The sequence below is a fragment of the Leuciscus leuciscus genome (assembly GCF_965113295.1).
Source record: "Leuciscus leuciscus genome assembly, chromosome: 18".
Lineage (NCBI taxonomy): Eukaryota > Metazoa > Chordata > Actinopteri > Cypriniformes > Leuciscidae > Leuciscus > Leuciscus leuciscus.
In genome coordinates, this window is record NC_138742.1 from 18,676,661 (window position 1) to 18,692,877 (window position 16,217).

The window sequence follows — 16,217 nt, forward strand, 5'->3', positions numbered from 1 at the left end:
TCATGACTGATGTGTGCTAAGGTCCGGAGCCAATGGTGAACTTGAAGTTTGTGAAGAATGACTCGTATGAGAAAGGGACAGACTTGATGGTTGTTAACGTCTACTTGAAAGAAATTTGCCGGCAGACCTCCAGGGTGCTGTTCAGGGAACAAGACTTTACTCTTATCTTCCAGACCAGGTGAGAGATTCATCCGCACACATGAGTTTCCTCATGAGTAACTCTTAAGTTTCCATTAATTGTTGAAACTGTCCACAGTGATCCCAACTTTTTGCGCCTTCATCCGGATTGCGGACCAAACACTGTCTTTAAATGGCAGGTTAAACTCAGGTAAGATTGTCTGATTGGCATCCTAATCTCCTTCGATCCACTACTAGTCAAGAGTGCGTTTCTGAGGGTTTCTTCATTGGTTCCATCTGCTTATGTTTCAGGAATCTAATCCAGCCAGATCAGTCCAGCTATGCCTTTACTCCGTCCCGAATCGACATCACCCTGAAGAAAAGACACAGTCAGCGCTGGGGGGGTCTGGAGGCCCCTGCCACACAAGGTCTGCTGCCTGGATTCTTTTTGCTTCTGAACAGTCTTTTACAAACTAACACACATGAATTTGTCTACATTTCATGATGTCTTGCATCTCCAAAGCGATAGCTGCTTGAACAGTGTGTCCATGACTAAAGGCCTGTTCACACCAAGGACGTTAACGATAAAGATATAGTTCTAAAATTCGTTCTCAATATTAAAGAATAGCAGAGTTCATACCACAGCTATAATGATAGGGCTGGGCGATATGACGATATTATCGTATATAGACGATGTCTCGCAAGTATCGTAATGTCGATTATAACAGTCTGTTTCCAGACGATAATCGTCAAAAAAAGGCTAATTTATTTCACATAACCCTATAGTTATACACATATTTATAGCATGAATTAAATATTTTCTATAGTAGTTCGTAGGGTTAGGAATAGGAAATGTATTCTTCTTGATAGCATTCTTTAAGCGCAAGACGCAAGAGAACACTTCTACATGCGTGCTGTTTTATGTGGTGTGCCAAAGAGCCGCCTCTCACATAGTGCACGGACAAATAGCCTACACACACAATTATATCACACAATTATCCTTCTAGTTGATTTATAGCATCAAATAAACATGAATAAACATCAGAAGAATTCTTGTTTCAACCACGGAATGACGTCAGCACACAATTTTTTCAAGTTCAAAATATCCCAGTAAACACAGTCGGTTTTGTCTTTTAAACGGCTGAGAAAGTAAAACAGTAGGCCTATGTCTATTGAATCAGTGCATTGACAGCCTATATTCACTGCCGCCATTAATGTTGATCAAAGAACAAAAGAAAAAGAAAATCACTCACTGAACTTTTGTAACTTTAATGAGCTTAATATTTTATTTGCTGCTTGTTCGGCGATGACTGCTCTAACGGCAACATGTGTCTGTGTTGCTGCGACTTTGAGATGCGTTCCCTGTCAAACATCATTTACTCTATTTTTACTTTTGTTATTTTGTTAAATATTTTTTCTAGATTTCTTGATCTTTATATACATAAAAAAAAAAAAAAAATGTTATGCTATTAATTTTTATACGGATTATTTTGTTCTGCAGACGAATTTTTTTAACTACTGTTAATTGAGAATTGCAGAGAGATCTCCAATTAATTTTTTTTTTTTGATCAAGTAGCCTAGGTCTATTTTATTTTGGTCTGCAGTCTTAATAAAAGTTAATCAGAGAAAAATGGTAGAAATAACTTCACCTGTTACTGAATATTAATTTAAATGTTGCACATAATAAATAGGCCTAATCAAAAATCACAAGCATGACCATTGTAGCCTAATTAAAATAAACATTTTGTTATATTGCAATGAAGAAATTGCATTCCTTTGAATGTCATGCACGCGTTCTGAGTTTAAAATGTTGGTAGCTCCGTTACAGCATATTGGGAGCGTTATACTTTGCTTTAGATTAAAAAATAAACAAACAAAAATATTACATTTACAAATATCATTCTTAATTACTTTTGTTTCTAAATAAATAAAGCAGTAATTTTTATGTCGTAAGCGGCTTGTGACCTTAAGCGGCTCTAAAACCAGAAAGGAGGAAAAAAAAGAAAAGTTTTTGCTCATGCAGAATGAACCAATTCTAATATAACAAATAACAAATATATTATAGTTTGAATACAAGTTTAAAAACAGCGCTACATGTTATAATTAAACGTATTATTAAATCAGGTGATTACGCCAGAAAAGAAAGAGAAACATCGGACCTTATGGAGAAAAAAAAAAATAGCCAAGACACAGCTATGACATCAACATGGATTCACAAATCTTATAATCACCAAATTAGGTTCTGTTCTGTTCAGTTCAGTATTCAACACTTCTCCTCGCAAGTCGCGAAACGAAATTCATTTCAAACACAGATGCGATAGTAACAGTGTGGAAATTATTAGCAACACTAACATAACAGCAAAGCTAATGTTTTATGTTCGTTCAAGCTCATACTAACCAAAGTAAAACCTTTAAAATTTCAATCATTAAATTAAACTAGCTGAATCGCAGGCTATCATTAGATAAAGTGCAGCCAAACTCAACATGTTTTGTGTTAACGGTGTATGTCGGCAGCGTTGTCTCTGGCGTGGCGTGTTGGGGGCGGGGCTTGGGTAGACGATATAATCGGATATCGCGATATTTTTTAAGGCGATCAAATATTTTTCATATATCGCCCCGCCCTATTTAACGATATAGAGAAACGATATAGTTGGGATCACTTTATAGACGATTGTTTTCCCAACGGTTGAACAATAAATCACTGACAGCCAATCAGAATCCATTCTAATTTAAGTGCTCGCGCATTTAAAATGGAAAACGACATTGCGGAGAAGTTAATTGCTGAGGTCCAGAAAAATCCACCACTATTTGACAAGACAAGCCCTTTTCAAGAAAATGGAAAACAATCGCTCATACCCTCTGAATAAACGTGAAAAGTATTACCTCAGGTATCCAGCTCTCGTTTCAACAACATTGTCTTGCTTCCTTTGAAGTTGCGGTGAAAAAGACTAGGTGTTGTTTTTATTCCAATATATTAACTACGTCAGCTAAATTCACTGTTAGATTATTAGATCGATTTTCTGAGAGCTCTGATATGTGTTATAGGGAGCACACGTTATTATTACTGTGGAAAAGCTGGACTGTTTTTGTTTACATGCTGAAATGAGGGAACCAGTCAACAAAAGGAATGTGACTACAGGGAGTGATCTAGTAACTCGATACGAGCGTGAGACTGGGTCAAGCCAAATGTGCCCATGTGTTTTTGACTTCTTGTCTTTATGCCAGGCTCCTGACCCACACTGCTCTACATAGCCTTCTCTCTAATTTAACTACCTCTTCAATATTGCGTTTTACTAAGGCTTTGCCAGTCCGATTATATATACATTGTTATATAGTAATGCATCACAAAATTAATTGCATCATGAGGTGATTTCCAATACCCAGCCTTTCCAATACCCAGCCTTTTTACAAATGCAAGTTATAATTATTCAGTTACGTTTATGTTATAACAATATATAAACTACCGTTTCAGACAAAAGATTTTTATTTCAAATAAATGCTGTTTTTTATTTCTATTCATATAAATCCTGAAAAAATACATCTTGATTTCCACAAAAATATTAAGCAGTACAACAACATTTATATTGATAAGAAATTATTGAAGCTGGCTTTTAAATGCTAACCATAAGCTCCTTTGTCTGTTTAAGGTGCAGTGGGGGGCGCCAAGGTTGCTGTGACCTCCAGCCCTTCCACACTTGAGAAGAGTCAGCCTGGAAGCAGCCAGCATGCACTTCCTGCTAAAGAAGAACCACGTGTGGGAGAGGAGAAAGCCAAACCCCCTCGAGCCTCAGAGGATTCCGGCCTGGATGCCGTGGCCCCTCGCTCAGTCCAAGAACAAATGTCCCTTAAACAGGAACCAACTGTTGCAACGGTACTAAAGCAGACAATAAGGAATATGTCATCATGTTCATGTCACATATGATAATCTAGTGGACCATAACTGGTCTCAAGCCTGTTAGATATGACTTGTCTTTTCGTCTGTCCACAGCCCAAGCCCACCTGCATGGTGCAGCCCATGACTCACACTCCTCCTGCAGGCAGTGAGAGAGCTGAAGAAGTGGAGGAGAAGAAGGTGTGTCTCCCTGGCTTCACTGGACTGGTCAATCTGGGAAATACTTGCTTTATGAACAGTGTAATCCAGTCCCTTTCCAACACACGGGAGCTCAGGGATTATTTCCACGGTCAGTGGCATTTTCATTGATGAGAATTGATTCTTTTCATATGGTTATGTATCTTATCCAGCTATGTATTTTTGTGGTGTTTATTGTTTTCAGACCGTGCGTTTGAGTCAGAGATTAACTGTAACAACCCATTGGGCACGGGTGGACGACTTGCCATTGGCTTTGCTGTTCTACTTCGAGCGCTGTGGAAGGGCACTCATCATGCATTTCAACCCTCCAAATTAAAGGTATCCATGCAGAAACAAAACTGTCCTGTTATACCATATCTTGTAGTTTTCCGTATGTGATTGTTAAAAAAACCATAATGACCGGGTGTTGTTTCATTCCTCTTCATAGGCTATAGTTGCCAGTAAAGCAAGTCAGTTTACAGGCTACGCGCAGCACGATGCTCAGGAGTTTATGGCTTTCTTGCTGGATGGGCTGCATGAGGACCTGAACCGCATCCAAGACAAACCATATACAGAGACCGTTGACTCAGACGGCCGTCAGGATGAGGTGAGTTCTTGATTTTTGTCTCAAAACATACAAAATAATATTACCTATTAGTGTTGTCACGATACCAAAATTATTGTTTCGATACCGATACCAAGTCAAGTATTGCGATTTCGATACTTTTTCGATACTTTTCCTGAAAAGGGAGAAACACTCTCAAATATCATTGCTGTGCTTTATTTTAAAACCGGGACAACATTCTAATCATATAACACACTAATAAATGAGCATATGAACAGCAGATATATTAAACATTTGAACAAAATATGAAATATAAAAATATAAAAAATAAATTAGAGCAATGACATTCAAGGTAAATTTTTTTTATAAATTTAGCAGCATTATCTCATTTATCATAAGAAACATAAGAGCTTTATCTTGATTCTGAACTTTGAATAAAAATATGAACAGCGATTATATTAAACAATGTTTAATATTGGTAACATATGATAAGCCTCATTGGTGATATATTTGACATGTGGGGAGAGAGTTGTGGAAGGCCTATACTTCATGTTAAACATAAATATATAGCAATAGCAGCAAAGACAACGTCGGCAGTGTTGACGGCAAAATAGGCTACGTACATTTATATTGTATTTATGTCAAAACTTTCAAACATCAAAATGTCATTTATTAATATGTATTCGTGTCAAAATGACATAGAAACATCTTTTCCTATTCTATTTTGCCTGGAAACGCGTCCAACACGCTTGCGTGTCGCGTGAAAAATAGGCGTCGGTTCTATTTCTAGCATGCACACGTTTTCCGCGCGTCTCGAGCTGCGCCCAGACGCGTGTGTCACGCAGGCAGTTAACATGGGAGCCGAAATAAAAACGGACACGACACGCAGTCAGTGTGTCGCCGGCATTACAAATCTGGAAGGCGGTCTTTCTTAGAAGTATCGATACTAATAAATTAAGGAATCGTGACGTTTTTCATTTCCGATTTACTTTTGAAGTATCGGTTCACCGTGCAACAGAGAAAGGTAGGCAACGTACTTCCATATGTCACTCCTCGCGTCATCTATTTCTACGAGTCGTGGACCACTTGTGCTCGCACATGCAGCCATCTCGCTGTAGTGTTTTGTCACATGACACTGACAGCGGCAGGTTCTTTGCTGCGTGCGTCAGGAAAAAAACACAGACGTCCATATGGGAGGCGTTTTTTTTTTTTTTTTAAGTATCGATACTGATAAATTTAGGTATCGTGACGTTTTTAATTTCCGAGTATCGCGATACTTTTGAAGTATCGGTACACCGTGCAACACTATTACAGGGTTTCCGCGGAGTCATAAAAAGTCATAAAACGTCTTAAATTTAATAATCTGAATTTTAGGCCATAAAAAGTCATAAAAACGTCCGGATTTTCCATACAAGGTCATAAATTTCATTTAGCCACGTCTTAAATTGATATGCTCGTTCATTCGTTGGTTCTACCATTGCTTTTTCCCCCTGAAAATGCGCTGGCGGCATAATGTTAAATGCACAGGTTAAATGCGCCAAAAGCGGAACGCTCATTTGAAACGCGCGCCACACGAACCATTTACCCGCTCGGCTCCAAGTCCAAACGGCAGCGCAGCGCGAGCTCAATAGAACTGATGCGTTTACTCTGATCGTCTCGGTCACAAGATCCAGTGAGAAGTGCTTGAATTCAGCGAAGAACACACTGTCTCAGTGATTTAAACCAGTTTAAAGGCAGATTAAACAGCGCTGACCAACAGGAGAAACTCTGCACAACGATACAGTCTGAAGGCTTTTCCGTCTACAATCTCCCATCATTTATCATGGATTTACTGTAACGTTAGCCTAGTAATATTAACTGCACCATGTGGGATATACATATTGAATTTTATTATATTATTAGTGCTGATAATGTATTAAAGGACTAATGGAATATTTACAGTATTTAATAATGTATTTAGGCTACTGTTTTTCATACATTTCCTGAAGATATGTGCCATCAAAGTTAGGCAACACAAACCTGTTTCAAGACTTGGCCCCTATTAGCACATGCAGAAACTAAGTAATTATTTTCCCAATAAAGATATTTATTTTGTTAAGGACAAATGACAAATGTTTGAATGTCCTACCTCAGATTTGTGAAATGTTCACCTGTTTTAGCAAGTGTTTGTCATTATATTTTCTGACAATAAAGAGTAAAGTTAGTTTAAAACCACAATTAAAGCTCTGGTTTCTACAACTTTCACTTAGAAGTAACAGTCTGCCTTTAAACTTGAAAGAAATAAAGATTTGACATTTATCGTGATAATTATCGATATTGACTAATATAAAACAATTATCGTGATAATTGTTTTTGGCCATATTGCCCAGCCCTAACTGAAATCTCCCGGTCTATCACAATGGGAAAGTGTACATTTAACGAGCCATGGCTCAAAGATGGTGTGTTTAGTAGTTGGCTCAAGCCTGTTGCAAATAATCAGTATCAAGCATATTGCACACTGGGTAAGAAGGCGTTGGAGCTGTCTTTAGGCATTTAAATAATACATCTTGTTACTTTCAATGAAAGTCAATTAAAAAAAAAAACTTTTGAAAGGAATTTTAATGATTTTTCGTAATTCGTGTAGGTCATAAATTTCAATCATAATGGTCATAAAAAGGTCTTAAAAAGTCTTAAATTTGACTGACCAAACCCTGCAGAAACCCTGTATTACCTATAATGGTTTCAGTTGAATTTGGGAAGGGATTGCATACTTGGAGCAGAGTGTGCAAATACCAAGAAAAAAGCTAATTATTTTTTTTTAAGTTTTACAATTGACAAATGTAAGCATTCTCATTAATAGTATCAAGCTTTAGTCTCTGCACTGTATCAAGTATGGTTACAAATCTGCTGAACGTTGTTCTTGTTTATTGTTTGGCAGGTTGTTGCAGAAGAGGCATGGCAGAGGCATAAAATGAGGAACGATTCTTTCATTGTTGACCTCTTTCAGGGCCAGTACAAGTCAAAGCTGGTGTGCCCAGTGTGTTCTAAGGTAATGCATCAAAAGCAAAACAAGACCTATGATTAGGGTGACCAGATTTCTCATGGTGGAATAGGGAGAGGATGGACGGGGACCAACCCCCTTTCCCATAATGCTTTGGATGGGAAATAGAACAGGATATTGATACAGGTCTAAATTGAGTCAAGTGTTCCCCACTTTAGCCTTCTTTGTGTGTTAGGAAATGTTTATTACTTTTGATGATGTTTGGCAGATGATGTCCAGTATCTGTTAGCAGGTTGTGGGAGTTTACTCATTTGTTATTTCCTCCTTTTTTTAGGTTTCCATAACCTTTGACCCCTTCCTGTACTTACCTGTCCCTCTACCTCAGAAGCAGAAGGTGCTAACTGTTTTCTATTTCGCTAAAGAGCCTCACAAGAAACCAGTCAAGGTAAAAACAGCATAAATCTAAAGTTCCTTAGCAAGCCTGTGCATGAAGGGTTTAATGTGTTTATTTTTATTTAGATGGGCATTCTCATTTTATTCATATTTGATATAAAACGTTTGCCCTTTGCCAACCATTTGTGTAGGTTTTGGTCAGTGTGAGTAAAGAGAACTCGAGCACGACTGAAGTTCTGGATTCAATATCTCGCAGTGTGAGGACCAAACCAGAGAATCTGAGGCTGGCAGAGGTATGATGATTCTCTTTTGAACTAGGGATGGGCATGATTAATCGACGATCGATAATTGATCGTTAAGAATTTCGTCGATCACGTTTATTTGTTATCGATTAAACTAATGCAGGTTGCGTTGTGTAGTGTGAGTCTTGAAGCAATGGAATTAATTTTAGCGCGGAGGTACCTGCGCATCCCGGCAACGTCAGTCCCCTCAGAGCGGGTGTTTTCTGCGGCTGGACTGGCTGTCACCAGGTTGCGGTCGCGTCTGATCCCAGATCACGTCAACATGCTTATCTTTCTCAACAGAAATCAGTAGACTGGTGCAGAAGTTCTATGGGAACTTCATGCGTTTTCTCAGATCGGATAGCTATCTGATTTATCAAAACGATTCCATTTACACCTGGTCACATAAATGTGTTTTTGCAAAACGGATATAAATCCGATCTTGAATTCCCGCGCTATATGCATATTTAAATTGTTGCACGTCATCGAAAGCAACTGATATGAGCTGCATTTTATTGATCATCAGCGAAAATTTCTAAATCAAAGACCGCAACAAGATATTGCGGCAACAGCCCTGGTAAGATCATTTCGGTTCTTTACTTTTAATGAAGATGATTGTGTGTTGATGAATGACTTTAACTTTGATTTGCGATAGTTTGCACGTTGGCTTGATGAATAGATGCTCATCTGTGGTGATGCGTGTTGAAGTAGCGTCGTCATATCTGGATATAACATGACATATAGCCTATAACACGCTCTCACACGTTTATTTCTTATCATTTTTGGGATAAGTCAAATTTACATATGTGGTTTCAACAACCAGATGCATTTACTCTTGTCCAGTTTCGTCTGGAATGCGTCTCAGATCTCCTCCTGAAGTGGTTTGAGCGATCGGATTTAAATCCGTCTCGAATGCGTTTCGGAGGGCATTTAGATTTGGTCTTTTCACGACCGGATAGCTATCCGATCACAGAAAACGGATGAAGTGGCCATGGGTCTCTGTTTAAGAACGCCGGCTCGCAGCTGCAGGTTCCGCTGGTTTAGAGCACCGCAGGAATCTTCAAGTCTACCGAACGTCCAGTTTCACTGCCACAAGTTGATCATCTTGTAATAAAGATCTCATCGAGGACAAACAAACTGTATTTTCATTGCATTTTTAATTTATAAAAAGTTAAAGAAATAATGAATTTCAATATAAAAATATGAATGATTAATCGATAGTCGATCGTTAATTCTCCCGACGATCGACTAAGAAAATTTAATCGAATGCCCATCCCTATTTTGAACCCTTAATTTGCTCGTTTGATCCATGTTTTATGGCAAATTATCTAGAGGCAAACATGTGTTTTACTTAGTGATCGACCGATATTGATTTTTTATAACCGATACCGATACCGATTATTTGCATGTTTATGTGCCGATTACCGATATGCAGAACCGATATTTATTTACTGTTATACATCTGTTTTTGACACAATTATTACAACACAAATGAACTGAACAAACAATTTTATTTATAACAATCACTCCCTCCTTGCATACATAAAAAACTTTATATTTATACACAAATAAATAGAGGGGTCTGAGTCCAAAAAATAAAGTGCATTGTTACTAAGTGTCTTTGTTTAAAAATAAAAGCTTTGATGAGGTAAAAAATAAAGCACAAAAATTATTCTAACATATATTCAAAGATAGTTGAGTGATGTATCTTTAAGTGGTTCCACATGTTGGAGGTATTTTTTGTATTGTATTTTGTATTGAAATGTAATTCATTTTAAACAGTTTTAGAAGGTTTATATGTGCCATTTAATAGGTTTAAAGAGTGAGGAATAATTCACTGGGTAATATTAATTCACTGAATAATATTAGCTGGAATATAACATTATCAGGAAAGTAACAAACAAAACAGCATATTTGCATTTTCCAACTAGTATGTTATTAATTATTAATAATGTTTTTGTCGGTCTAGATCATGAAATCCTTTCTGACAAAGTGCTGTTTATCTAGGCCTATGCGTTTACACAGAACTATATAACTTACTCAACCGCGATCGCGCGTGGAGATAATAAATAATTAATTTCCACAGAGCGGTATTTATTTAGATTTGTATTAGCGAAATAATGGTTATGCAGTAAATGATCATATAATTTAGGTTGTTTAAACGAGATAATCTTGTCAAAAGTTTCATGCAGTAGCCGTGCTTGAGCATTCCTGGTCATCAACCCAGTGAGTGCGCAGCAATATGAACAAACTTTTTTTTTTCGAGACTATATAAACAGCACTTTGTCAGTTGACATTTCATGATCTAGATTGAATCTAGATCATGAAATGTCAACTGACAAAGTGCTGTTTATCTATGCATTTATTTTACACAGAACTCAACCGCGATCGCGCGTGGAGATAATACATAATTAATTTCCACAAAGCGGTATATTTAGATGTGTAACGTTATTAGCGAAATAATTGCTATGTAGTAAATAATATAATCTAGGATGTTTAAACAAGATAATCTTGTCAAAAGTTTCATTCAGTGGCCGTGAGCATCCTGATCATCAACCCAGTGAGTGCTCAGCAATATGAACGAACTTTTTTCTCGAGACTAATGGTGAGCAAATACAACTGATAGAGAATTAAATTCAGTGCTTTTATTTTCAACATGCACTCATTCATGTCTGTTTTATTTAATTCATGTAAAGTTACGTCTTTATTGGGGCAGGACATGACGGATTACGCTACGTGACTCCATGAGTTCGTCTCAATTTTTTAGAACCAAGCTGCATAAATAAACTAGGCTATATCAGGCATTCATGTCTCAAATCTCATTTCTGCATGTCTGTTATGTTAAATAAAGTTGAAAAATTAAAGCAAAGCAAGCAGAACATATGTTTTACCTGTGCACAGAGTTGTTGTTGACTGATCTCCTCAGACGCGGGCTGCAATGGCGGAATTCTCAAAACGGCCACAAGATGGCGCCGTTTATCGGCGAATCCGATATTACAAAACCGATACCCGATTATGGGAAAATGCTTAAATATCGGTAAAAATATCGGTAAACCGATACATCGGTCGATCACTAGTTTTACTATAATGCCCCAGAAACTTGTCACACATATTAATTTAAACATGAGCAATATAAATAAACAGTTGTTATTTAATTACTCAATTACGATACATGTTGTTTGTGTTCTAAAATATTTAGAGAGTTGATTTGGAAAATATGCTGGTGTGTATGGCTGCTCGATTATATTCAAAATCACAATTATTTTTGTCAAAATTGAAATCTTTATTAACACGATTAGTCATTGGACACATCAATCATTTATAGATATTTTTTTTCTACAGTAGATGTAATATGTTGTTAAGCACTGCCACATTCTCATGAAAACTCCAGAACAGAACATTTCAGTCAACAAATTTTTACTTTAATACTTTAAATCTAAAAAAAAGTCCTTAAATATTTCCAAATTTCTAATTATTTTTGATCGATTATATTTCTAAACATTAGTTCAGTTATGTGAAAATATAAGAGAACACCAGATTTTTAAATCAACACTCCAAAAGAGGGCACAATGATTCAATGTTAATTTATTATTATTCTTTTTTTTAAGTTTAAAAAATCAGAAGATTTCATCTAAGCCCTCAGGTCAATTCCAGTGTTCATTTTCACGTTGTTTATTAGTCATAATTTTTGTCTTTTAATAAAAAAAAAAAATCCTTTTAATTTAGTCAATAATTAGTTGTCTTGTTTATTAATTTTAGTCAATTTTACTCTGACTAAAATGCCACTGAATTCATGCTTGAGGAAAGCTCACACAGCTCAAGGAAATCCTTGACATTATTGACCGATTGGATTATTTGAAACTTTACAACTTCTTTCTGATTTTTCTTCTCCAAAAAACATTACTAATTTGTTAATAAATATCTTGCTTGTCATTTTTGTCCACAGTAAAATTTTAAAACAGAATGTGCCACAATATTAGTTTTATCTTGATTGTCTTGTTTTCATAATCGTAGGAAGCCAGAATCTAATGACAATAAAATTCTATTAATTACGACTTGTGTGATATTCCTAAGTTTTGTACGCCATTTATAAGCCTCTATATTTTCTCTCAGGTGGTGAAGGGTAGATTCCACAGACTCTTTTCACCATCTCAATCTTTAGACACAGTCTCGCCCAGTGACCTGCTCTTCTGCTTTGAGATGTTGTCTAAAGATCTCGCCAAAGAGAGGGTGGTGCTGCTGAAAGTCCAACAGGTACACCATCTCCATCACTTATTTTTTCACCTTTTTTTTCCCTTAGGTTTTGTGGGTTGGTGACAGCATTGTTGAAGTATATGTTGCTTTTTCTCTTTCTGTGATTTTATGTATTGATTGTGTTTTGGTATTGATCTTCAGAGACCTCAGGTTCCTAGCATCCCAATCACAAAGTGTGCTGGGTGCCTGAAGCCTCCTGCCTCTGACGACGAGAAGCTTAAGCGCTGTACTCGCTGTTACCGTGTTGGCTACTGTAATCAGTGAGTTTCCATCTGTTCATTAGAAGCATGTGTTGTACTGGCTCTGAGATCACGCTTAGGATTTAGAGACTATCTATTGGTTAATTTCTTTCCTCTGATTACAGGGCCTGCCAGAAAAACCACTGGCTTAATCACAAGACCATGTGCCGGCCCAATGTGGAGAATATTGGACTGCCGTTTTTAATAACTGTGCCTGAGTCTAGGCTGACCTACACCCGCCTCACACAGCTTCTGGAAGGCTACTCTAGGTATAATTACACTAGATTCAGAATTATTTACTCATTTGTGTATTTTGGTAATTGGTTCAGCTTTAGAAGTAAGGGGAAGTTTACACGACACCATTTTCAACTTAAAACGGCTAACTTTTTATGCATTTTGGCAATCTGGAGGCCTAGATTGGAAAAAGATTGTCATCGCTTCCATGTAAACTACAAAAATGCTAATTTGTGAAAACGATGACGTTATGTGCATGTATATTATGTGTTTAGTCTACAGGCACGTAGTGTTTCTTTACAAATTAACATCGCCACCTACTGGCCTGGCAGCATAATACAGTGTTTTTAATCGTTTTCATAGATCCGTGTGAACGGGATAGTTTTGACAACATTGTCGTCTGTGCACGAAAAAATGTAAAGTAAAAACTTTTCCATCGTTGTCGTGTAAACGTACCCTAGGTGCAATGATAGCATTTTAGTATTTATTTGTATTTTTTATGATATTTATATTTTGAATGATTTATTTGTCTGTATATTCCATAGCATTTACATTTAATATAAATATATACTTTATATTTTTGCTAGCATTTTTGTGAGCATTTTGCATTTGTATTCATTATAGCAATTATTGATGTAATTTATGTATGAACTTATTTGTCTATTTTATAGCATTTTATTTTTGTTTATTTAAATTTTATTTGTCTAGTTGTAGAATTTATTGGTGACTTTTATAAATGTATTTGTCTGATTATTTTTAATAGTTTATATCCGTTTTATATTTAATATACTTATTTTTATAAAAATAATATTTTTGTTATATTTGTGATAACATTTTATAGGATTTTTTTATTTGTGTATTTACTATAGCATTTACTTATAAATGATTTAATTGTATTATTATTTTTATTAAAATAATGAATTGTATTAAAAGCATTTTATTAACTACTTTTAGCAAATAGATTGGAGTATGCTGACAAAAAGAAAAACTAGGAACCAGCAGCACTGTGTAACCCTTCATTTCTATGTGCAGGTACTCTGTCAATGTGTTCCAGCCACCTTTCCAGTCCGGTAGGACGTCCCCAGAGGCCAGTCTGTCCCGTGTTGACTTGACCTCCACGGCGAGCAGTGCCTCGGAGTTTCAACAGCAGGAGGAAGAGCCGTCATCTGCAGGAGAAGCAGAAAACCGCATGGAACAGGGTGATTCTGTCACAGCCCCGCACACAGAGACAGTGTCTATGCTCTCCACAGGAGATGAGGACACCCTCTCCACACGCACCACTGACTCGGGATGCTGTGAGCTTGCCACCAGCTCCCAAGATTCTTTGTTGGAGAAAGAAACATCATGTGAAAAGGCTATTAAACCGGAAGGTATGTTGGTCTAAAGCTCTTTGCTGAAGTCTTTGTTTGTTGTGGAGGAATAGTCTATCATTGTATGTTCATTGGTAGCTATAGTGACTGGGTATCAGCAGCCTTCAGCAGAGTCTGGAAGTGGAAGTGCGTCTCAATTCTACATCACCATTCTGGAAACAAACCAAAAGGAGGACAAAAAACTTGAGGACAAAGGTCAGTCAGAGGTTTTTGGATGGATGTGTTTTTAAAATGCTTGTGTTACTTAGAGAAGCATATCTTCAACATCTCGGCGCCACCTACAGGTGATGTGGTACTGGAGCTGCCTGATGACTGCACGCTGGAGCTGGTGTGGAAGAACAATGAGCGGCTGAAGGAATATGTACTGGTGCGCTCTAAAGAGCTGGAGTTTGATGAAGACCCGGGCTCTGCTACAGAGACATCCAGGGCAGGACACTTCACCTTAGAGCAGTGCCTGAACCTCTTTACCAAACCTGAGGTGCTGGCACCTGAAGAGGCATGGTACGGACACGCACGTCAATTTCAAACTCTTGAAGCATGAAGTGCAGTTAACAAGGTGTTTTATGTGCCCCATTATGCTTTTTCGATTTGATTCTGAACTGCCGAAAGAGTCGTCAGTAATTCCACTCTCCCTTTCTGTTACAGACCTACATAGGTTTGTAACACATTTGCATAGTGCCAGCTTATAGTCTTCATTGGCTGCCTGCGAACAATATCTTTGACCTGCCCTCAAGACCATGAAAAATTTGGTTCGTGTTATCATTTCGAGAAGACGCTGTTTTCTGCACTAAGAAAGCAAATCCACTTTGCATGCACTTCCAAAGGATGAGGACTCAGGCTTGAATTGATACTGTAAAACCAACGCTATCGTTACTGTTTGTATCACTGTGTACATGTGCTAAGGAAACCTCCAAAGCTAAAATTCTGATATATAATGGCCATTTCGTTTTCAATCACGCGCTGTTAACGGTAGATCAATTACAACAGATCTGACCAGTCAGAGCAGGATCTCAGAAAGGAGAGGTTTAGAGAGACTGGATCCATGTTTGAACCGTTTCAGACACTGAGAAAAGAGGGGATGCATCCAATGTCAAAAAATACTTTCATTGTAGCATGTAAACCTATTGTTGAAGAAACAAAATTCGAAACCTTTAATATAGCATAATAGGGGCACTTTAAATGGCATCATCAATATTATTGGCCCATTTAAATCTTCTTTTATTGTGGTTCAGGTACTGTCCTAAGTGTCAGCAACACAGGGAGGCCTCTAAACAACTGCTGCTTTGGCGCCTTCCCAACGTGCTCATCATCCAGCTTAAGCGCTTCTCATTTAGGAGCTTCATATGGAGGGACAAGATTAATGATATGGTCGATTTCCCAGTCAGGTACACTCAAAGTCTCACAGATATTCACTACCACAGGGGTTCAAAAGTTTTGGGTCTGTAAGATTTTTTTTTTAAGATAAAAGTCTTTTATGCTCACCCAGGCTACATTTATTTGATCAAAAATACAGTAAAACAGTAATATTGTGAAATATTACAATTTAAAATGTTCATCTATGATGGCAAAGCTGAATTTTCAGCAGCCAATATTCAAGTCTTCAGTGTCACGAGAAATCATTCAGATTCATTCTGATCTGCTGCTCAATAAACATTTCTTATTATTATCAATGTTGAAAACATAGGTATTTTTCAAGATTCTTTAATGAATAGAAC

General features: G+C 37.2%; 1 protein-coding gene across 4 annotated transcripts in view; it reads left to right on the top strand.

The window, feature by feature from the left end:
- The window catches only part of usp19 (ubiquitin specific peptidase 19), a 36,408-nt gene that overhangs the window by 13,302 nt on the left and 6,889 nt on the right, over nucleotides 1-16,217 (top strand). For 3 of the 4 annotated variants that reach the window (XM_082145411.1, XM_082145413.1, XM_082145414.1), the window contains exons 7-23: nucleotides 22-178; nucleotides 257-328; nucleotides 430-545; nucleotides 3,765-3,988; nucleotides 4,106-4,298; nucleotides 4,392-4,525; nucleotides 4,635-4,793; nucleotides 7,669-7,779; nucleotides 8,066-8,176; nucleotides 8,316-8,417; nucleotides 12,519-12,659; nucleotides 12,801-12,919; nucleotides 13,024-13,167; nucleotides 14,165-14,502; nucleotides 14,581-14,697; nucleotides 14,787-15,003; nucleotides 15,735-15,887. In XM_082145411.1, the coding sequence (XP_082001537.1) occupies nucleotides 22-178; nucleotides 257-328; nucleotides 430-545; nucleotides 3,765-3,988; nucleotides 4,106-4,298; nucleotides 4,392-4,525; nucleotides 4,635-4,793; nucleotides 7,669-7,779; nucleotides 8,066-8,176; nucleotides 8,316-8,417; nucleotides 12,519-12,659; nucleotides 12,801-12,919; nucleotides 13,024-13,167; nucleotides 14,165-14,502; nucleotides 14,581-14,697; nucleotides 14,787-15,003; nucleotides 15,735-15,887 (2,608 nt within the window). The remainder of the gene's footprint in view (nucleotides 1-21; nucleotides 179-256; nucleotides 329-429; nucleotides 546-3,764; nucleotides 3,989-4,105; nucleotides 4,299-4,391; nucleotides 4,526-4,634; nucleotides 4,794-7,668; nucleotides 7,780-8,065; nucleotides 8,177-8,315; nucleotides 8,418-12,518; nucleotides 12,660-12,800; nucleotides 12,920-13,023; nucleotides 13,168-14,164; nucleotides 14,503-14,580; nucleotides 14,698-14,786; nucleotides 15,004-15,734; nucleotides 15,888-16,217) is intronic. The other variant, XM_082145412.1, reaches the window with a different exon arrangement.